We start from the raw sequence: 19,351 nt of genomic DNA, 5'->3' as shown, positions 1-19,351 counted from the left end.
ATTGGTTTATGGTGGATCGTGTTTGATGTGATGTATTTATGATCACAGGCTAGGGTAACTTCTCTTTACTTCACTTTCGGACTAACTACATAATCCTTGGTAAGAACACGAGGTTCCCCTGACAAGTGTGGCTGGAGAAATGCAATGGGGAGCGTCCAAAGGTGTCTTGTCTGACTTGAAGAAAATGATTCAACTGGGAGACAACACAGAATACACTCCAGTTAAATAGATAAAAATGCCTTTATTTTTAAAATGTGGCTTAACTACACTCACAGTGTGCTAAGCCCGTTTTGGAGTTGATCTTGTAGCTCGGAGTAAAACCGGGCAAATCGAGAAGTCGGTTCCTAGTTCTGGGCAGTAAGATGTCACTCTCCAGCAACTCAATCTACAGAGTTTTTCTTCAGCTGTTTTTTGTGACGGATGGAGAGCCGTTTTGGATTCCTCTGTACTACAGAGAGATCTGACCTTGAGGAAGAGCGGTAGCCCACATCCTCTGCTTTTATAGGCTTAATGATATGGCCTGGCTTGGTGACGACCTTGGGTGTAGTCAGCTTTTGGAAGGCCCTCTGGGTGTTCCATGTGGATCCTATAGGGGTCTGGATGGTCCTTTCAAACTGCTGATGGTGGGTGAATGGATACGGAAGCACTCGGACCTGGAAGGGAAGGTAGAAATGGTAACTGTCAGGCAGTGTGAGTACACAGGCCACAGTTCTACACGATGGCTGCCGTGAGTGAAGCTGCCAGGCGGTCAAGGCATCCCAATGCCCCCAGCTAACCTCTGGAGTCCCAATCTGCTTGAGGTCATTTGGTCCTAATTTGTATTAGGACCCTCCCTTCCCCCAGGCTTACCCAACAATCTAGGGATTGAAAAACCACCCCAAGACTGCCCCTGGAGCTGTAGGAATACTACCGGGCTGCTGTCCCCACCTGGGTCTTCACATCCAACACGGTGACTGCAAAGCATCGGGGCATTTGTGTATCCCTGTGGATCTTATGGCCCTCCTACCCTCTTCAGGCTCCCAACCCCTTCCTTTCCTCTCCTTGATACATGCGATTAATATTTTCAGGAACCCGAAGGTTTACTCCTGAATCCCGAACTCAACCAGGCTGTTACCGCTCAGTTAGCTTCATCTTCTTTCGGTATCACAGAATGTCAGAGCTGGAAGGTCCTAGATAATGGCAAAAGTCATCTCCCTTGGCCCCAAATTTGGCTTAGACAGGGGAAGCGATTTACCCAGGTGAATTATGGGCAGTGAGGGAGAACAGGACTCAGGTCGCCTTTCCCGACCTAGTACTCTTCTCTACTCTACCACAGCGCTGCCTTCTGACATTGAAATAATCTTAAACACTTCCCCAAAGGCCAAAGAGGGAAAAATGTAAGCAGACGAGGGGGAAGTTCCGGTCAGCAGTCTTTGGAGATATTCAATGGAACACTCGAGAAGCTGCACCCTGCCGGGTGGTCCCAGTGGTGGTGAAGGACACAGATTCTCTTTGGGTGAAGGGAATGTCTTACTGGGGCTGATAGCTAGATCTGTGCTTGTCACCCCAGGAAAGAGAAAAAGAGAAACTCCTGGACGAAGAATTCTGTCTCGGGAGGCTTGCATTTTTTTTTCTTTTGCCTTCAGCTATTGCGTGCTGAGACCTGCAGTCCATGGCTTATTAAAAAGACGAGGAAAATCAAGGGAGACCCTTGGAAAACTAGTTGTGGGTTTGCAGTGACTATTAAAAACAAACAGATCAGAGTCCTGGAAGGGAGGGTGGCCTTCACTGAGGCCCGCACTCCACCCCTCACCTAGAACCCTGGCCTGGTGAAGCGCCCCTCTGTCCTCTCCCTTAACCCCCGCCTGCCTGCTCATTGCCTGTTTGCTGCTTCACGTCCTCAACTGGGGTGACAGGGGTTGCAATTCCATTTCTGCAGCAATTGGTTCACAAAATAAGATCAACAGAGTATTACTGAAATGTGATTTCCTCACCTCTCTTTTGTACCTGTTAAAATATTCTCCCCTTTTTGTTCAGAGGGAAAAATAATTCATTTCAATGTTCTCCTGGCTGGGGACAGAGCTCAGGGTCACAGACTTTCAGAATTGAAGGGAACATAAAGGTCACTGAGTCGTCTCATTCCTGAGTCCCCTCTTCGCATGCTCATACCCCCAGTGCAACCCATTCTCTCCCTGGACCGGCAGAAAGTTTCTCCTTAAATTGAGCTGTTTTTCCTCCATTTTCTACTTTATGTGACTCTGCTCCGTATGACAGCCTTCAGTATATTCGAAGACTGTGATCATGCTCAAATTTGCTTCTCTCTTGGGTAAATGTCCCTAGCTCATTATCAGATGACACAATTTAAAATCCTTTCACTGCCCTGAACAAGTATCCATTTGTCCATTTTTCTTAAGATGCAGCTCAAAGCTTATAGCCTCTGAACATTACCTTGACTATAAATACAGGCCTGGAGACTAGTAATTCTTAGTTTAGCAACAGCCATTTGCATCCGAGTTATCTGGGGTACTAGTTGAAAATGCAGATTTGGGGGCCTCACCACGGCTGCACAGATTGTCCTGTGAGCCTCAGCGTTCCTCCTGGTCAGTAATTAAAACAGCAGAGTCGATTCGGAATTATTCATCCCAGAGCCGGTCAGTGAAACAAGAACAGATTTGATTCTGTGATCAAGATCACGCATCCTTCTTGACCCCAGAGCACTCGAACCCTCCTCCCAAGCAAGAGAGCCAGGCAGCAAAGAGAGGCAGCCAGAGGGCGCTCTCTCCCTCACCTGATGAGCTGCTGCATGGATGTTTCGCTTCTCATTGATAATCACATTTGGCAAATTCTTGTCTTTTCTTGGAGGACCCTCAGGGATTTTAATAAGAAACCTGGAAAGCAGAACAGCAGGAGGTCTGACTAAGAGCATTAAGGACTGAGTGAAAAGGGCAGGGAGGACGCCTGAGAGCAAGGTGGAGAACCTGGTGCCCTCCTGACAGGCCTTCTCCCGTTCTTACCGGCGTCTCTTCTTGGCACTGGGCATGAGGCCCACACCGCCCCACTCGCCCCAGCCAGGCAGAGTCAGGTCCACGTCCTTTGGCTTACTCGCCTCCACAGCCTCCCTCTTCTCTTTCAAGAAGTCTCTGATGACATCATCCCCGGCAAAAGCTTCCTTTATCATTTGCCTTTGATCTTTCTCCTCTTCATCTTCCTGGGAAGAAACAAGAGCAGAGCTACAGCCTCCCTTGTGAGCTGTGGTTCCAGGCAGGTCCGCTTGAATTTTGGGTTGTGGCATTTTAGCGCCCCCTAGGGGCAAGCACTGAACAATGATGGTCTTGCAATACCAACCGATTGGCGGCCAATCATGCTCCAATTTGCTTTTCTCTAGGGTAACTATCCCTAGCTCATTATCATAGGACACAATTTTAAACTTTCAGTAAGGAAGCTGCAGGGTGGAGGAAGGAATGGCCTCTGTTAGGAGGAGGTGCTCCAAGCAGTCTGGCCAGAATGTGGGCATCCCCCAGCTTACACCCCTGGAAAGACAGGCACCGGGGCTCCTTGCTTGAGTAGTTTCAGTTACTTAATTGGGGGGTCCCGGACCATTTGGGATCCCACTGGGTAGAGAAAAATCCTGGCAACAGCTCAATGATTCCCCTTCGAGTTGTCCTGCCTGGGATCTGGTCAGAGCTTGGGATGACTCGTCTTTCCTCTGAGGGCAGTTTTAGAGTCACCCCAGGGAAGGTTTGGCAGCTCAAGGTTTAGGATGTGGGAGTCTCAGTGGCACTCACATATTTGCATCTAGTAAACTGTCACCAGGACCGGCCTGGCCCCATACTATTCCGGACCTCACGACTACCGAAATATGCCCCCCGCACAGCACGACGTCCCTGATTCTACTCCTTGTGCAAGAAGGACACTTTCTGCCCCAGCTCTGATCCCCCACAATGGCCCACGACCCTGGCTCTGCTCACCCATTCCTCTACTGTCGTGGGAACGGCCAAAGACTTCACAGAAGGCGATTTTGTGCTTAGGAGGTTCTGTAGATCAATCATTTGCTCCTTTTTGGGCTTCTCCTTGGGGGCACCAGGCTGATTGTTTGGCTTCCTCTCCAACCACTGCCCATTTACTGCAGGTCTGGGACGCTCCTTATCTTGAAAGCATCCTTCTCTGCCCAGCTCCTCTAGCTCGTCCAGAGTCCGTGCTCTCTCTGGCCTCTGCAGCAGCATGGGCTCCTCTTCTTCGTCAGCAGCTTCCTCTCTCTGAACTGGCAGAACTGTTCTCGCTGAACTCACTTTTTGCTTCGTGGACCGATGGTTTTCCTTGTTGAGTTTCTGGGAAAGTGCCCTCAATTCGGACAGCACCTCCTGGCTGCTAGAATCTGGGGGAAGAAATGACAGCTGTCAGAAAAGGAGGTTGGCGGGCTGGCTCTGTGGCCTAGAGGTTAAGTTCGGCACATTCTACTTCAGTGGCCTGGGTTCGGTTCCCAGGCACGGACCCACACCACTCATCAGCAGCCATGCTGTGGCAATGACCCACATACAAAAAGGAAGATTAGCACAGATGTTACCTCAGGGCAAATCTTCCTCAGCAGAAAATAAAATAAAGTAATGCTGGTTCAAGACAGAACCCTAGAGAATAAAAAATATTTTTAAAAAAAGGAGGTTGGAAGTTGCCCTGTCAACAAACATTTATGGAGCACTCTCAACAACCAGAAAGCATTTTTTGAGCACCCACTGGGTGCTAAGCACCATGAAAGACATTCCAATGAGGACAAGTGGGTAAAAGAAGATTCCATTCGCTGGGTCTCCTGGAGAGTTCACTAATCATTACCTGTCAAGTAGCAGGCAATGGAGTTTAGTAGTTAAAAGCAGCATGTTGGGAAGCAGATGTCCTGGGTCCTATTCCCAGCTTTTCCAATGACTCACTGTAAAACCAGAACTGTGGCTTGAGTTCCCCATACAGTATACCCTGCTTGGGGAGATGGCCCCAAGTTCCAAGTTTTTAAAAAGCTGTTTTAACAGGTGGCCTCTGAATGCAACTTCATTGTCATTTATTATTTGTAATTTCTAAAAATTGTGATTTACTATTTGTAAAAACCTTAGCCAGTATTGTTTAATCTTAAAGCAGCATTTCCTAACCTGCTGGGGCTCATCAAGTAGCTCACCCGTTCCAGTCACCAGCAGCACCTGAGCAACTACCACTAGTCTCTGAGAGCCCCGAGGGAAACCCGGCATTAACACACTTCTAGACTGTCCTTTGCGTCACCTCTAGTTGCCTCCATTCCCCAGTTCATCCTGCTCTCTAGCTTTGGCTTGGAGCCACTGGAAGAAGCTGCTTAGATCTGGCTTTTGGATACGTGTGTTTATTACTCAAGGGCAAGTTTCCTTGTTCATTTTGTTTGGGGTCCATGACTTCCCACTATTTCAGGACACTATTTCCCTAAAGATTTGAGAACATTCTATTTATTATCCAAGGAAATCCAAATTCACCTTTCATCCCACAACCAACTGCTCTGCATGGTTAGCGAGGTGCCCAGCTTTTGAGGGGACTCAGGAGGACACAGCTGGTGCCCCGTGGTCGTACAGAGACGACCCCACAATCTCGGCCTGCAGTGCTACTTTCCAAACTCCTCCCGGAAGTGACTGCCTGTAACTATCAATCCCAGAACGCTCCAGCTGAAAGCCCGAAGTCAGGGTCCTACAACACATTCTAACTGACAGCTCTTTTAATTTTTTTTTTGCCATGGAAAAACAGATTCTTGCTGTCATCTACATGCATTATTCCTACAGGAAATAAAATCAGACCTGAGAATGTACCCAGCCGGCCAGGTGACTTGTGAATGTAGACAGTTTCCTGAGCAGGCTGTCTAATGCCCTGCGTTGTCCCCAGATCGGGAGTTCTCTGACCACTCTCAAGGGCACTAAACGTTAATATAAAATGTCATCAAGATAACAAGTAGACAATATAACACTCAAATCGAGTCTGAGCACGAGGTAACAATTCTAATTTCCCATGTGCCTTGTGGAGTCATTCATTCCTGTCAAGAAAGTCTCACCCCGTATTGACACGTATCAACCAGCATTACGAGGTGCTAAAAATGCCACTCCTACTTTAGAAACAGAAACTGCAGCAGCAAGTTGAAGATGTTTCATAATGCCTCAAAATCCACCTGGGCCTGTGGTGTGAACGATTTTCAGATTTGCTGTCCCACCTCGTGCCCTTCTCTCTGCTTTGTGGGGACCAGCAATGTTAACTCCTGCCCTCACTTCCAGGATCGTGTAGTTCTGTCTTTCTGAAGACTGGAAGCCCTCAAGAGCAGAAAACACATTGGAACATACATCGTAGAGCCATGCAGATGACCGCTTATGAAATGCCTTTGAAGAAAAATGGTTATTATGAATTTATTTTCTCTCCAGGGCCCCAGGGGCCTCTTGTGAAAGTCCCCAGAGCCTAATCACTCTGCGGCGTGTGTGGGTGGACAGTCTTCCTCTCACAGGCGTCTGTAACACTAGCCCCAGGCAGTTCTGCCTTCCGGCCACCGCAACTCACCTTTTGTTTCTCGTCTGCCCACCGGCTTGGCATCCTGGTTGAGCCCAGGCTTTTTTCTAAGTGATCGCCTTTCCTCCAATTCTTTCAACAACATTTCTTCCTCTGCCACTGGATTTTCTTCTCCCTCACTTTCAGAAGCCTCGTGGGCCACAGGCTCTGGAGGTTGTTCAGGGTCCTTCTGGATGTCGAGCTCTTCCGCTTCACCGGGGCCGTTCCTGAGCATCCAGGGGTTCGGCCCGTCTGCATTCATCCGCACCTCATTCACCGCATCGGGGACAAGCATTTCATCCTCGTCCTCTGCGCCTTCCTCCTCTTCCTCACTCTCGGAGGCCGCCTGGAGTTTCTGCGTCAGTTCTTTGTTCCTGGCCAATTGTTCCTGCAGAGCCTGGCGAGCCTGGAGGAGTCACAGCAGGAGTGCCTTGTCATTAGTGACCGCAATAACACCTTTCCTGGTCCATTTCTGCCTCCTCTCAATTTGACTTCAGTATTTCTTACTGGTGCCTACCATTTAAACTGCACATATACCACTGTGTTAAGAGCTATGAAGTAAAACGGGAGACAAATTCTTTGTCCTCAAGGAATCAACAAGGGACACAAGCTAAAAAGTAGCTCCTCTCCCCTTTAACTGGACTTGCCTTCAATGCTGTTTCCCTTTCATCTCTCCTTTTCCACTTTGTTCCTGGTCATTTTCCTCTCTGCCTTAGAGATTTTCTGATGCCTTTTTAGATTCCTGGTTTTCCATTCATCCTCATGGCTCTTCCCCAACTCTGCTTCTGCTAGCATCCTTATGGACTGCTTTTCCTTTCTTTCCTCCAATTCCATCTCTTCTCTCACCCTGACGATCTCTTACCTCCAGGTCATATTTGGCCATAATTGCCTTTGATTTTGCCCATTTCCCACTGTTTTGGTGCTTAAGGCTCATTCGCTCCTGGAAAGAAAGGGCAGAGTGAGATCCTTCTCGCTTTCCGGGGAAGGCTGGTTCAAGGGGTAGGGGAAAGAGGCAGCCTCACCATCATTCTGGCCTTTTCAATTTTTTCCAGCTCTTCCAATGCTGCAGAAGGACTGACCTTCTGCAGCTTCTCAAACTCTTTTAGGGCTTTCTTGGCCTTTCCTTTCTTCAGAACCTTGTGATACCTAAAGGGTGAGAGGGGTATAAGCGAAGAGAGTGAGCTGGAACACTGATGCAAACATAAACGTGCCCCCGCTCCCCAAGGGGCTTCCCTATGCAGGGGCTGGAACGGACATCACAGAGCTAGCTGACTGCAGGGAGCCAGTGTGGGACCTGAGAGAACTGGCAGGACTCAGTCCCTGCAGCCCCCAGGGGCAGACCTCTGCAGAGCAGAGTGCCCTCTGCATCTATAGCTCAAGGGAACAGGAGAACAAGTTCCAAAGTGGCAAAAAGGCAGCAAGGAAGCCCTACTGGCCCCAGCAGTGGGAGAATTCACAGCTCATCCTGCAGAACCATTCTGTGACACCCTGGGAGGGAAACAAAGAATTGAACAGTCTTCTTTTTAGCAAAATCAACACTGGAAGCCAAAGCTAGAGGAGAGGGCACTACTGAAGCGGGCAAAGCTCTGTGAGGTTGGTGTGAGGGGGAAAAAAGGCTAGCCACTCCTATCTGGGACCTCTTCTACATGGCCCCAGCTGCCACGCCAGAGGTTCTTTCCTAAGGACCTGTGCTGAACCACATCGCTTTCTTCCATGGAACCCAAGGCCGGGCCACAGGGGCCTCCTTACTTTTTGCTCTTGATTTTCTTCTCTCTTCGAGCCCTGGCCTCATAGTAGGACTGCAGGGCCCGGGCCCTCTGCAGCTCTGCTCGGCGCATCTTAGCCTACAATGAGTGACATTCAGTGACTCCTGGGCTTGAGGGCAAGTGCTGGGAGAAACAGCATGCCCGGCTGTATCAGAGGGCCTATCACACTTACCTCTTCCAGGCTCATGGCTCTGAGAGAGGCCTTTTCCACGGGAGTCAGTAAAGGGTCTGTCACTGGCTGCTTGTTCTTATGGAGGAGGTTAAAAATTTCTTGCTCCATGGGAGTTCTTGCCTTAAGGAGATAACAGAACATTCTAAGTCTTAAGCCATGCTCCCACAGTCTCCCTCTTTACAATCCTATGTCCCTCTACTTTATGACACTATAATTGGAATCACTAACTGGATAGGATTGGCTGTTACAATAAGAGAAGGTGTTCTAGTCTTGCTGTCCAGCTGTGTAGATAGTCTGCTTTTATTTTGATTTAAGACAACTTCAGCAAGGGAACTCTGAGCCTACTCTCTAATATTACTGAGGGGATCACTCTGTTCAGATTAACAATATATATGTAAAACAGAATACCATTCTCTTAGGAATCGAAGCAGGATGCCCCTAAGGTAGATGCTGGCAGGACAGAGGGACAGCAGCACCAAATTGTCAGTTTTGATAGTTGCAAAACAAAATGGTCCCTGTATTGTTATGTACACTTGAAGTACAGAACTATTACTGTGCAAATAGGAATCTCAGATTCCTATAAGCCTCCTTCTAATAATGTTTCTAGAGGAAAGGGGAGGTGAGGTCTTAAGCACAAAAGACGCTGCCTTTCAGAATATGACCTTCATGTAATTGGCCTGCTTCCTGACAGTACAAATTTAACTCTAGTCATTTTCTAACTTTGGCTCCAATTCCTCAGTTTCCAGTTAACTGGGCATGCTAGGTAGCGTCTATGCGTATGAAACGAAGGGACTGTGAACCAGTGGCTTCATGTGTCAACAAAAGATCCCATTTGCTGCTTGACTGGTATTGTGAGGATGGCTAAAATAAGCAGGCCGATCATGCCATGGTCCACTTTGGCAAGGCACAAAGATAGCCCTAGGCAACAGAGCCAGTTTCCAATGTTATACGTGGTTTTCTTCAATAGCCATATAGATCATGGTCAGTATGAAACTTACAAATACCTGGACAAATGCATAAACACACATCATCACACGTTACATGGTGCTGTTGATTTAACCATAAGCCTATTCTACTGAATAGTAAAGGTGCGTGTTCTTCCATTTTTAGTATTTGCAGTAGTGGTCAATCACAGGCTACCAAGTTATTTATATTACAATGTTGTAATCCCCCTCCAATTCAATTCAATTTACAAACATTTATTGATTGCAGCTCCACTCCAGGTACTTGTGCAGGGTGCTAGGAATGCACAATTGATTAAGATCATTCCTGTCCTCCTAGAGCTCATAGCCTTTCAGAGGAAAGAGACACATGCACCCCTAACATAGTGGGTTAAATGTCAGTCCATAGGAGTCATCACAAAAGAAGGACCAGTTAATTCTCATTAGGAGGTGGGTTAGGCTTGGGGAAGGAAGAGACTTTCTCAATTAGGCTTTGAGGCATTAAGTACAATTCTGTAAAGAGGGGGAAAAAGCCAAAGAGAGATGAATATAAGCAAAAGACAGATATGCAGAAAGGAGAGGTAGGTAAAGGAACGAAGTGTTGGCCAGTGTAGCTAAAATGCTAGGTGCGTCTGTCTTATTCTCCAAGTGGAGAGCCTTTGGAAGGATGTGAAGCAGGAGAGTGACAATCAGTGTTTTGGAAAGAAAACCCTAGTGATTGTTTAAGAGGCTATTTGTAAAGCGCCAAATGAAAGGTGCAAATGACAATGAGAAGAGGAACTAGGGATCTGAGAGCTATTACCGAGACAGTGTTTACAGGACGAGCCCACTGTCTGGGCTGGGGAGGGGAGCAGCTAAGGGGAGGAGGAGGAATCAGATGGCTGAGGCTTCCAACCTAAGCAACTGGGATAGGGTGTTATGCTGTTGCCTGAGTTACAGAATGAAGGCAGTGGTACAGGGTTTGGGAGCCTGGGGCAGGAAAATGCCAGGCGTACTTTGTAGTGTGTGAAGTTTGAGGTATTCATGGAGACCCAGGTGAGGCTGGCTAGTCACGCGGACTATGGGACTGGAGCTCAGAAGAAGGGGTTGAGAGTGACCGATAGCGTATTTACAGAGCAAGAATAAAAAGGACTAAGAAAAGTCAGATGAAAAAACAAACCCAGGGGTATGACACAGAAGCCAAGCGAGAAGAGTTTTGCACAATGTCATGTGTTAGTAGTGTCACATGGGCTGAAGACTCAGAGGCCTCGGGATCTGGCGATTCGGTGCCCTCTGACCAATGCCCTTTGAGAAGTTTCGGCAGGGTAGCAGAGGAGGAAGGTAAAAGAACAGAGACAACAGTGGAGACCAGCTCTTTCCAAAGCATGTTCCTCATCCGCTAATCAGATTTACTTCAATTTTTAGAAGTTCAAAATTCAATTTATTGGATTTTTAATAAAATCACCTTTAATAAAATCACCCTGGGTTAGAGTAAATCAAAGGGGTTTCTTTACTATCTTTTCATAGCCTTTAAAAGACTAGCATACATTGTGAATTGTCCATCTCCAGTAGGGACATGCAGCATTTTCTAGCAAGGGAACCCTGCCACCCGCCTTGTGAAGGCATATTGAGAAACTACGGTTTTGAGGAGAACACTTTGGGAAGTGCTAGTGTAGGCTGCTAGGTGGTGGGAAAAATTACATCCTTTCCAGCACTCTGCAGTTTACAAACGCTTTCTCACGCATTATCCCATTTAAGGCTTCTTGGCTAGAGTCAAATGGAATTTTGGGAAGCTGGACCAAAACTACAGTGCAGACTTTCTGGATTCTTAATCACCAGAAATACTGGTAGATTACTAGTCCTCGGTACTTTGCAATCTAAGGTGTACGAAGAGAACTGCGAGTTGCTGGCCAGGAAGCAGCCCCTGGCCTAGGCAGTTCCTTATTTCTTTGTGCCATGCTGGCATAATTTCTCAAAAATGAATCTTAGAACGAATGGTACAGTCGATTCAATGTACAGCGTCTGGGCCCCCTTTTGTCTTGGATAGGGAGTTCCTGGAGAGCAGAGGACGTGCCATTCTTACTGCAACCTCCTCCTCCATCATCTCATCTTCAATAACCAACTTGGCACTTTCCTGCGATCTCCAAGCTTACGCTGTCATTTGGGAAAGGCAAGGTGCACAACAGTGTGTAGCAGTGCACTACTACTTTTTTGATTTAAAAAACACGGTAAACATGAATATATTCATAAAACTCAAAAGTTAACAACAACAAAAAACGTATAAAAGTGGTAAGTTACTTTGGGTGAGTACCGGGGTAAAAATGAGCAAATGGAGAACAGGGGTGGGGTCAGACTTTCCACTATGTATCTTCTATACTTTTCATTTGTGAATCCTGCAAAGTGTATTACCTCTTAAAATTTTTTTCCTAAAGTCTCCCTTCCATCCTGCAGCCACACTTTAAACCTGATCTCTTTTTCATGAGGAAAAGGAAGCATCCTAGAAAGAGAATGGCAATGACTTCAACAACAGCATCAGAAACAGAGCTTATCCCCGCAATAAGCAACTACTCGCTCAATTTCTAGCTACGGTGACGGGTCATGTTAGCTTTGATTAGCTTGAATTACCTCAAGTTCCCGGAACATAGGACACTATTATTCCTGGATTTTTAGAAGGCAGAGGAAAAGCAGAAAGAGGGCATCTATCCCTGGTTTGCGCATTGCTGTTTTTGCCTATTTTTCTACTTAAGACAGAACATCCCATTATAGACCAAGGGTGTATTGGAAACGAAAGGCTAGCTGTTCTGAAGCAGCTGTTCACAGACTAAAGTTTCTGAGACTTTAGGGACCAAGAAAGGATTACCAACTGTTAATTTTGCCAAGGGCATAACTACCATTCCACCCCAACGGCATCATTTATTACCACCGTCATTTCCCAAAAGAAAAGCTATTTCAGCACCATTAAAGTGGAAAGAATAACCTCACAATACAAAAGGGCTGGCAACCTTACACCCACCATACTCACAATTATCCTTTTGCTTCAGGTGGATGAAAGGTTTGCCAGGGCTCAGTGTTTGGGAAAGCCAGCTCTAAAACATCTTTTTCATTTTCTGTAGCTCAGAGAGATAATGAATTACTTGCTAAAATTCCAGTCATTCTCAGCAATACGTTATATTCGAATGAGGTATTCCTACAAGGAAGCTTGGGGTTCTGCTGCTCGTATACCAGCAATGCTGCCGAGTTCCTGATTTTCCCCAGATCAGAATGTGGCTTTGAAAGCTTTTTAAAAACTGGGGTGTAAAAAAGAAGATATCCATTATGTTCCCTCTCTACTGGCAATTGGATGTTTAACACAAAAACATGGAAATAACCATGTACTGTATGCTACAAACTGATGACAGGCGACTACAGAGCTACTCTGGCCATTGCATGACTGACATGAACCTTGCTCCCCGCCTCTCTGCCTGCCTTGACTGCTAAACTAAAATGACCACAGCTGGGATTCTGGCTTAACCTGTCCAACCAAACTGACCATAGGCTCTGCAACCTCCATGCTGTGCAATCTCACCTTCCAAGGTGCGGTTCCCTTGTGCTGCACTCACCTTCCAGCCACTGAGCACATGTTCGATGGGAGCAAAGGCTGACTGCTCCTTCTTCAGGGGGAAAACCAGCTGCTCCGCCTGCCGGTTCTTCAGGACAATGGGATCCCACTTGGAGAGGGCTTGTGAGGTTTTATTGAATGCCACTTCTCTGTGGATCTGAAGAAGGCAAAGTACACAAAAAGAAAGAGCCACGAAATTAAGCCTCAAACTCAAAGGACTAGCAGGAAATTAGGAGGCAATGTTTCTTAGCCCAAGAAAGAACCAGGATGCTAGAGATTAGCTCTTGCTTACTTCTCAGGACTGCACCTTCCCTGAGATTAGTTTTAATCTTTTCCATGGTGAGGCGATCACAACTTCCCCTCCTCCCATTTTCCAGGTTTTCCCCCTTCTCTGCTTACCCTATTTTTCCTTGTCGGTTCCATTTCTTCCCCTTAATGGACCACTTTCTCCATAACTCACCCGCTCAACCTCTTCTTTGTTAAGGGGTAACTCCACAGTCTTCTTTGATTTGACCCTATTCAGCTGCTTTTTCACTGTGGCCAACGAGGATGAAGTTTTACCAGGCTCAAGCAGATCGGAAAGGACTAGCTTTTCTCGTGATCCTGTAGAAAGACCAAACTTTCTGGTCAGACTGAGAAGTGAGGCAAAATCTCCATATCACCTAGGGAGAGGCCTCAGGAGAAAATGCTGGTAGACAGGCAAATGTGCAGCAAAGCAGGAATAATTCTTACTTCAATCGCTAGCCATAATGACACCATCACTTGCCTACATTCCCAAACGTGTTGGAAGGTAGAAGAGAAAAGAAAATTAGTTGTTTCAAAAACTCAGGGGCTGGCCTGGTGGCTAAGTGGTTAAGTTTGTGCACTCTGCTCCGGCCGCCCGGGGTTCGCCGGTTCAGATCCCGGGCATGGACATGGCACACTGCTCATCGAGCCATGCTATGGCAGCATCCCACATAGAGGAACTAGAATGATTTACAACTAGGTACTAGGGCTTTGGGGAGAAAAAAAAAGAGGAAGATTGGCAAGAGATGTTAGCTCAGGACCAATCTTCCTCACCAAAAAGCACATCTTAAAAAAAAAAAAAAAAGTCATTTGCTTTTCTCTTGGTCTGCTTCCACTCTTGCCGCACCGCAATTCAGTCTTCACACAGCAGTCAGAGTAATATTTTGAAAATGTAAATCACAGCATGTCAGGATCCTGCTTAAAGTCTTTCAATGACTCCCCATTGGGATTATACTGATCTAAAGGACACAGCCCCATGGGATCTGGTCCCCCTCTGCCTCTCCAATCTCATGTTATTCCCATCTCCACAACGCTCCAGTCACACTGGCCTTCCTCCTATTCTTTGAACATGCTAAGCGTGTCTCTTCCTTAGAGCCTTTGCACTAGCTGCCCCCTTGCCTGGACAGTTGACTTTTCTCGTCATTCCTATCTCAGCTTAAATTTTGCCTCTCCAGAGACCTTTCACCACCAGCAACCTAAAGCAGCCACTTTCTCACTTTAGTAGAAGCACAGTAGGTCTCTGCTGAATGACTAAGCTTGGAAGAATACACTGTTACTTGTTCTGGGCACAGTAGGTCTCTGCTGAATGACTAAGCTTGGAAGAATACACTGTTACTTGTTCTGGGCTGGTACGTCAGTGGTTACCGCAAGTGTGACTCACTCATTCAAGCTGCCTAGTTGTAAATATGGTGAAAAAGATTCGGCATCTAGACTTGCTAGCAGGTGAAAATCCTGACTCTGCCGTTGACTACATCACATATTCTCAATAGGGGTGACAGCACTCCCCACAGGGGGTGAAAGCTGGGTCTTGGTGGGGGGTGACAAAAACCTTAGATCTTAAGTTTTTTGTCCCTCCAAAGCTCAAACCTACCCAATAAAATCTCTTTCCTTAGCATTTAATTTCGGGGGAGTCGGGTGGGCAGGAGAGGCAGTGAGGAAAAAAGTATCTAAAAAGGCTCCTCAGGGGAGCAATAAAAAAAAAGTTTGAGAAGCACTGTACTGGGTGAAGGCCCTTGAGTAACCTGACTTCTCTGAGCTCCAGCAGGAGAGATCAGCTGCTCGTCTCAACTCAAAATACTGAGAACTGAAATAAAAATGAAATCAGGAACGTGTCTCAGTGAGAGGCAGCCATCTTCATTCATGTCCCTCTACTGCAGGAGCAGCTCATCAAGCTCAGGAGGAGCCCTGGACCATGGCCTCCTAGGCTTTCTTCTAGAAATGGAAGAAACTCAACGGTGCCTGACTCCCCTTCTTCACCCACTCACAGGGCAAGGATTTGTGGTATGATTCCTTTACCCATCAAAACCGGTTCCTGGCGGGGTCAAGTGACCATTAAGCTTTCGGAACACCACAAGCTCCATGCATTGATAGCTTCCTTTGTTCAACTTACCTTCAGAACTGACATTGAACTCTGACACCTTCAGACTAGCCTCAGATCTCTCAGCCAATTTCCGCCTGAAATTAGGCAAAACAGAATATAGTAGGAATGGATGCATTTTGCTGGGGAACAAACACTTCTCTCTTCAAACAAGGCTTTGGTGTCATGTATCTCTCTTCTAGGGTCAGGGTTGTCAAAGCAACCAGGAAATCTGTCCCTAACCCGGACTTTGTAGTCTAACCATCTCTTAATGTAGACTCAGTCCCTCAAACCACAAGGCAATACAAGTTAGGCATAGTGGGAAAGGCACTAGACTTGGATTCAAACACACCTGGATTTGAATCCTGGATCTGCCCCTTATGAGCTGAGTGACTTTGGGGCAAGTCAACTAACTTCTCTAATGGGGATAAGTAATGCCTACTCAATGCTTCCAAAGACTGTAAGTGTGGATTAAGTCAGAATTCAAATGCACGAACCCCTAACACAATAAGAGCTAACACTTACATAATGCTTACTATATGCCAGGCATTGGATTAAGATCTTTACATTTATTAACTCATTTAAATGTCACAACAACCCTACAAGGTAGGTACTATTATAAATCTTCTTTTCTAGTTGAAGAAACTGAGGTGCAGAGAGAATAAAAAAAAATTTGCCTACACAGTCTGTCTCCAAAGTATGTGCTCTTAATAACGATGCTGACAGTTGTGTCTTCGTTGTCATAGGCACTCAATAAACGTTAGTTGCAGATAAGTCTCATGGAATCAGCTAGTTACAACATGTCCAAACTGATGAGAATGTTACCTATTCTTTCCATCAAGGGAACTGATTGCTTCCAGAAGCTTCTGATGCTTTCTTTCTCCATCACTGTCTCCCTAGACACAGAAAAGGAAAAACCAGCAGAATGATGAGGGGAGGGAAAAGGCAGTGTGGAAATTGATGCCCATGTAAAACCTCTCGTTCTTTTGGTCAGTGGAGAACTGGGGAACCAGATGAGGTCTGGTGTGCAGGCATTCTGGCTCCAACTAAAAGAACTGCTTCCAAAACCAAACTCCCTCATTATAAGGAACACAGAGCCTTAGTAACTGGGAGCTAATGTTATGCCTTTGTCTTAGCTTGTTTGGGGAAGTCTCTTGCTATGAGAATAATGTTGCTGTGTAGAATATATAGTATGATCTGACACAGAAACTCTGACATTAAAAAAAACAGTTCAAGTTTTGTCAAGAGAATGAAGAGTTGGAATTCCTATAGCATCTGCTGGAGATCCAGCTTAATTATGTAAATTGTATTTCAGTCAGATACTTAAATAACTCTCTACAGAAATCCAAACCTGGGAAATAGGGAAATCATATAACGAGGACCATATGTTTTGATCTTATATAATCAATTATATTTAGTTAACTTAAGGAGAGTGACTGTATCTTATAGTCTTCAAATTCCCATAGCACTTAATACAGTATCTTATACCTGAAACACCAAACTGTAATTTAGTTGCAAGACCTGAACAAATATAAACAAGTTGCTACCCCTTCCCTTTGCAGGAATGTGCCTCTACTCTGATTTTGAGGCAGAAGGGAAAGTGGAGAAGGCAGGTTAGCAGTTGTCACCCACCTCATCTTCACTGGTGCTCAAGGGGTATTCTTTCGGCAAATCCTCTAGTTCTTCCTGTTGCCTTAAAGCCAGAAGGCTGTTAAAGGAGACAAAAGAGAAATAGTATTACTTGAACTAACTTTCCTTCTTTTAAAACAATCTCTAGAACATAACTTCAGTTCCTAGCACAGCATGGCTCTAGACCCTGGAAGAAGGAAAAACTGAGCAGTGTGGGCATCTTTGGAAATTTGTCAAGACATTGAATTTAGACTGAAGAAGGCAGGCATCACCTCCAAGAGGTGAGCAGTGGATGCTGATATCCACACAGAACTGCATGGAAAAGACCTAACACTCTTCAGGGATTGGCACTGCATTTCCCACACCTCTTGTGGCTGTAAAAATGCCAGACCCTAGGTAAGGTGGCAGAAGAAGCTGTTGCTGGCCCTTGAGGCAAGTTAGTTTCACCATTAATATTTCTAAGCATCCTCCATATGGAAGACACCGTTATAGGTGCAGCTTACTCCAAGGTGGCATCTTGATCACTTGTTCCCTGAAATGGGGAAACAGGAAATTGGATGAAAGCAGTGGAGTAAGCCATTTTCCCTGGAGCTTACCCGGCAAAGTAAGTGCTTAACTAAGGAGCTTGGTACCTAGAAGTAAATTACAGCCTATTACTACCTAACAGTATATACCAATCTTTGCAAGGCAACCATTACTAAACGGATTATATTCAGTTCCCCTATGGGAGGGACAGGAAACATCAGAGGAGAGAAAACGTGCTGGATGACTCCAATCAGCAAAGGTTTCCAAGATAAAGAGAGTTTACAACGCAGGCACTGCCTGCGCAGAGGGTTGAAACGCGCCGCGAGAGCGGCAGAAAAAGGAGTCACGTGACGAGGAAAGTGCAACATATTAACTTAGCTGGAGAGGAGAAGCCGCATCAGGACCAACAGGGATGAGGCTAAAGAGCTGGGGAGCCGAGGGAGCCATTTAAAGTCAAATAAAAGGGCTCTAAAGGATGGATCGCAGAAATAGTAAGGAATGGCGAGCTCGCGGGAGGGGAACAACTGTCGTCTGTCATAAAGGCGGCTTCTCCTTCTCAGAAGCCGGGAAGCCCGGCTCCCAACGAGACGCGGACACTCTCCTCGTGTCTGGACCCCTTACCTCTCCTCAGCCCGGAGTGCGCTCATCGCCGCAGCCGGTCCCTCACATGGGCCTGGAGCGGAAGCCAAAAGGACAGCAGTTTCCGTGCCGGCCGCAAAGCGATTTCTGCTTCCGCCAATCCCGTGCGACACGCACGTCACTTCCGCTCCCCCCCCCCCCCCCGGGGCCAGCGGGCGAGCGGAGGCGCGGCGGGTGGGGCCTGGGGAAACCCGGGGCCTGGAGATGAAAGGCTGCCCGCGGGCGGAGCTCTGCTTTCCCCGCCCCTCCCCGTCTCCCGGGGCGGCGCTGTAGGTCCTTCCGGCCTCTCCTTTCCACGCGGCCCAGAGTGGGTGAGCTGAGGGCGAGGGTGCTGGCTGTCGGGGACGGGCCGAGCCTGCGTTGTCCCTGCCTGATGCGAAAGGCGAGGCTCAGCGGCCGCCCGTGTTCGACGGCGTCCTGGAGCCCGCCGGCGGCCAGCTCGAGGCTTCGCTGAACGCCCGTGGGGTGGCCAGCATCGTGCGAGGCCCTGGGGATTCGACAGTGAACGAAGCCGGTTTCCTCCCCTCGGGAGGAAAAATTCCCCTTTATCCTGTGCTCCCTGGTCATTGCAGCTCTAGGTTCCTCCTTCCCTTTGGAACAGAGTTTCATCCAAGAACGGGCTGTGTCAGTGGCTGCAACGTCCTCCCTTCCCATCACTTTTAAGAAATTTGTTTTAGTTTAAAAAATGTAGGAAAGTAATACACGAAAACATTCTTGGCATTTATTCTTTAAAGCCGCTCCCATTTTGCTGTGGCCTCACCATTCCACTGAGACTGCTCTGAACAAGATCATCGGTGACGCCCGAGGTTGCTAAATAAAATGGACACTTGTCAGTCTTTGTCTTCCCCGAACTTTGTGTGGTATCTGATCCTGTTGGATTGTTTTCTTATTCCTATTCAGGAAATCTTTTTGACCATTTACTGTGTGCCAGGCTTCTAGGCACTGGGGATACCCTGGTGAACAAAACAGACCTGTTCCATGGCTTCATAGAGCTTACTTTCTAGTGGGATTAAATATAATTTTGTGTTGTTGGAATTCCATCCTGGGCTGCCATAACACCACCTTCTCCTGGTATCTTAGCTTTATGACTATCTTCCTCTGTCTTCACTGCTGGATACTTTTTCTGTACTTACTTCTTAAATGATGATGATGCCCAGGTTCTTTTCTCAGACCTGTTTGTATATTCCACATGCTCTTCCTAAGCCTTTAACACTTGTATGAGAACTC

General features: G+C 46.8%; 1 protein-coding gene across 1 annotated transcript; it reads right to left on the bottom strand.

Moving 5' to 3' along the window:
- Positions 1-221: 221 nt before the first annotated feature.
- Positions 222-18,251, bottom strand: UTP14A (UTP14A small subunit processome component). The gene is made up of 15 exons (XM_001491734.6): positions 18,107-18,251; positions 16,964-17,039; positions 16,157-16,227; positions 15,365-15,429; positions 13,430-13,572; positions 12,971-13,126; positions 8,452-8,571; positions 8,263-8,357; positions 7,536-7,659; positions 7,376-7,453; positions 6,526-6,919; positions 3,948-4,354; positions 2,994-3,187; positions 2,768-2,867; positions 222-653 (listed from the first exon to the last, which is right to left on the bottom strand). Exons 1-15 carry the CDS (start codon positions 18,130-18,132, stop codon positions 381-383), a joined length of 2,322 nt encoding a protein of 773 aa, XP_001491784.2. The 5' UTR covers positions 18,133-18,251; the 3' UTR covers positions 222-380.
- Positions 18,252-19,351: the final 1,100 nt, after the last annotated feature.

This window comes from Equus caballus, chromosome X (genome assembly GCF_041296265.1).
Source record: "Equus caballus isolate H_3958 breed thoroughbred chromosome X, TB-T2T, whole genome shotgun sequence".
Classification (NCBI taxonomy): Eukaryota; Metazoa; Chordata; class Mammalia; order Perissodactyla; family Equidae; genus Equus; species Equus caballus.
Note: the sequence above shows the minus strand (reverse complement) of the source record. Positions and strands in the feature narration are given on the sequence as shown.

Excerpts from the sequence above, each read along its gene's own strand:
- UTP14A (XM_001491734.6), bottom strand. The coding sequence starts at position 18,132 with ATGAGCGCACTCCGGGCTGAGGAGAG. Across the intron at positions 8,358-8,451 it reads GAGCCATGAGCCTGGAAGAG|GCTAAGATGCGCCGAGCAGA; the intron begins GTAAGTGTGATA and ends CACTCATTGTAG. Across the intron at positions 4,355-6,525 it reads GGGCAGACGAGAAACAAAAG|ATTCTAGCAGCCAGGAGGTG; the intron begins GTGAGTTGCGGT and ends TTCTTCCCCCAG.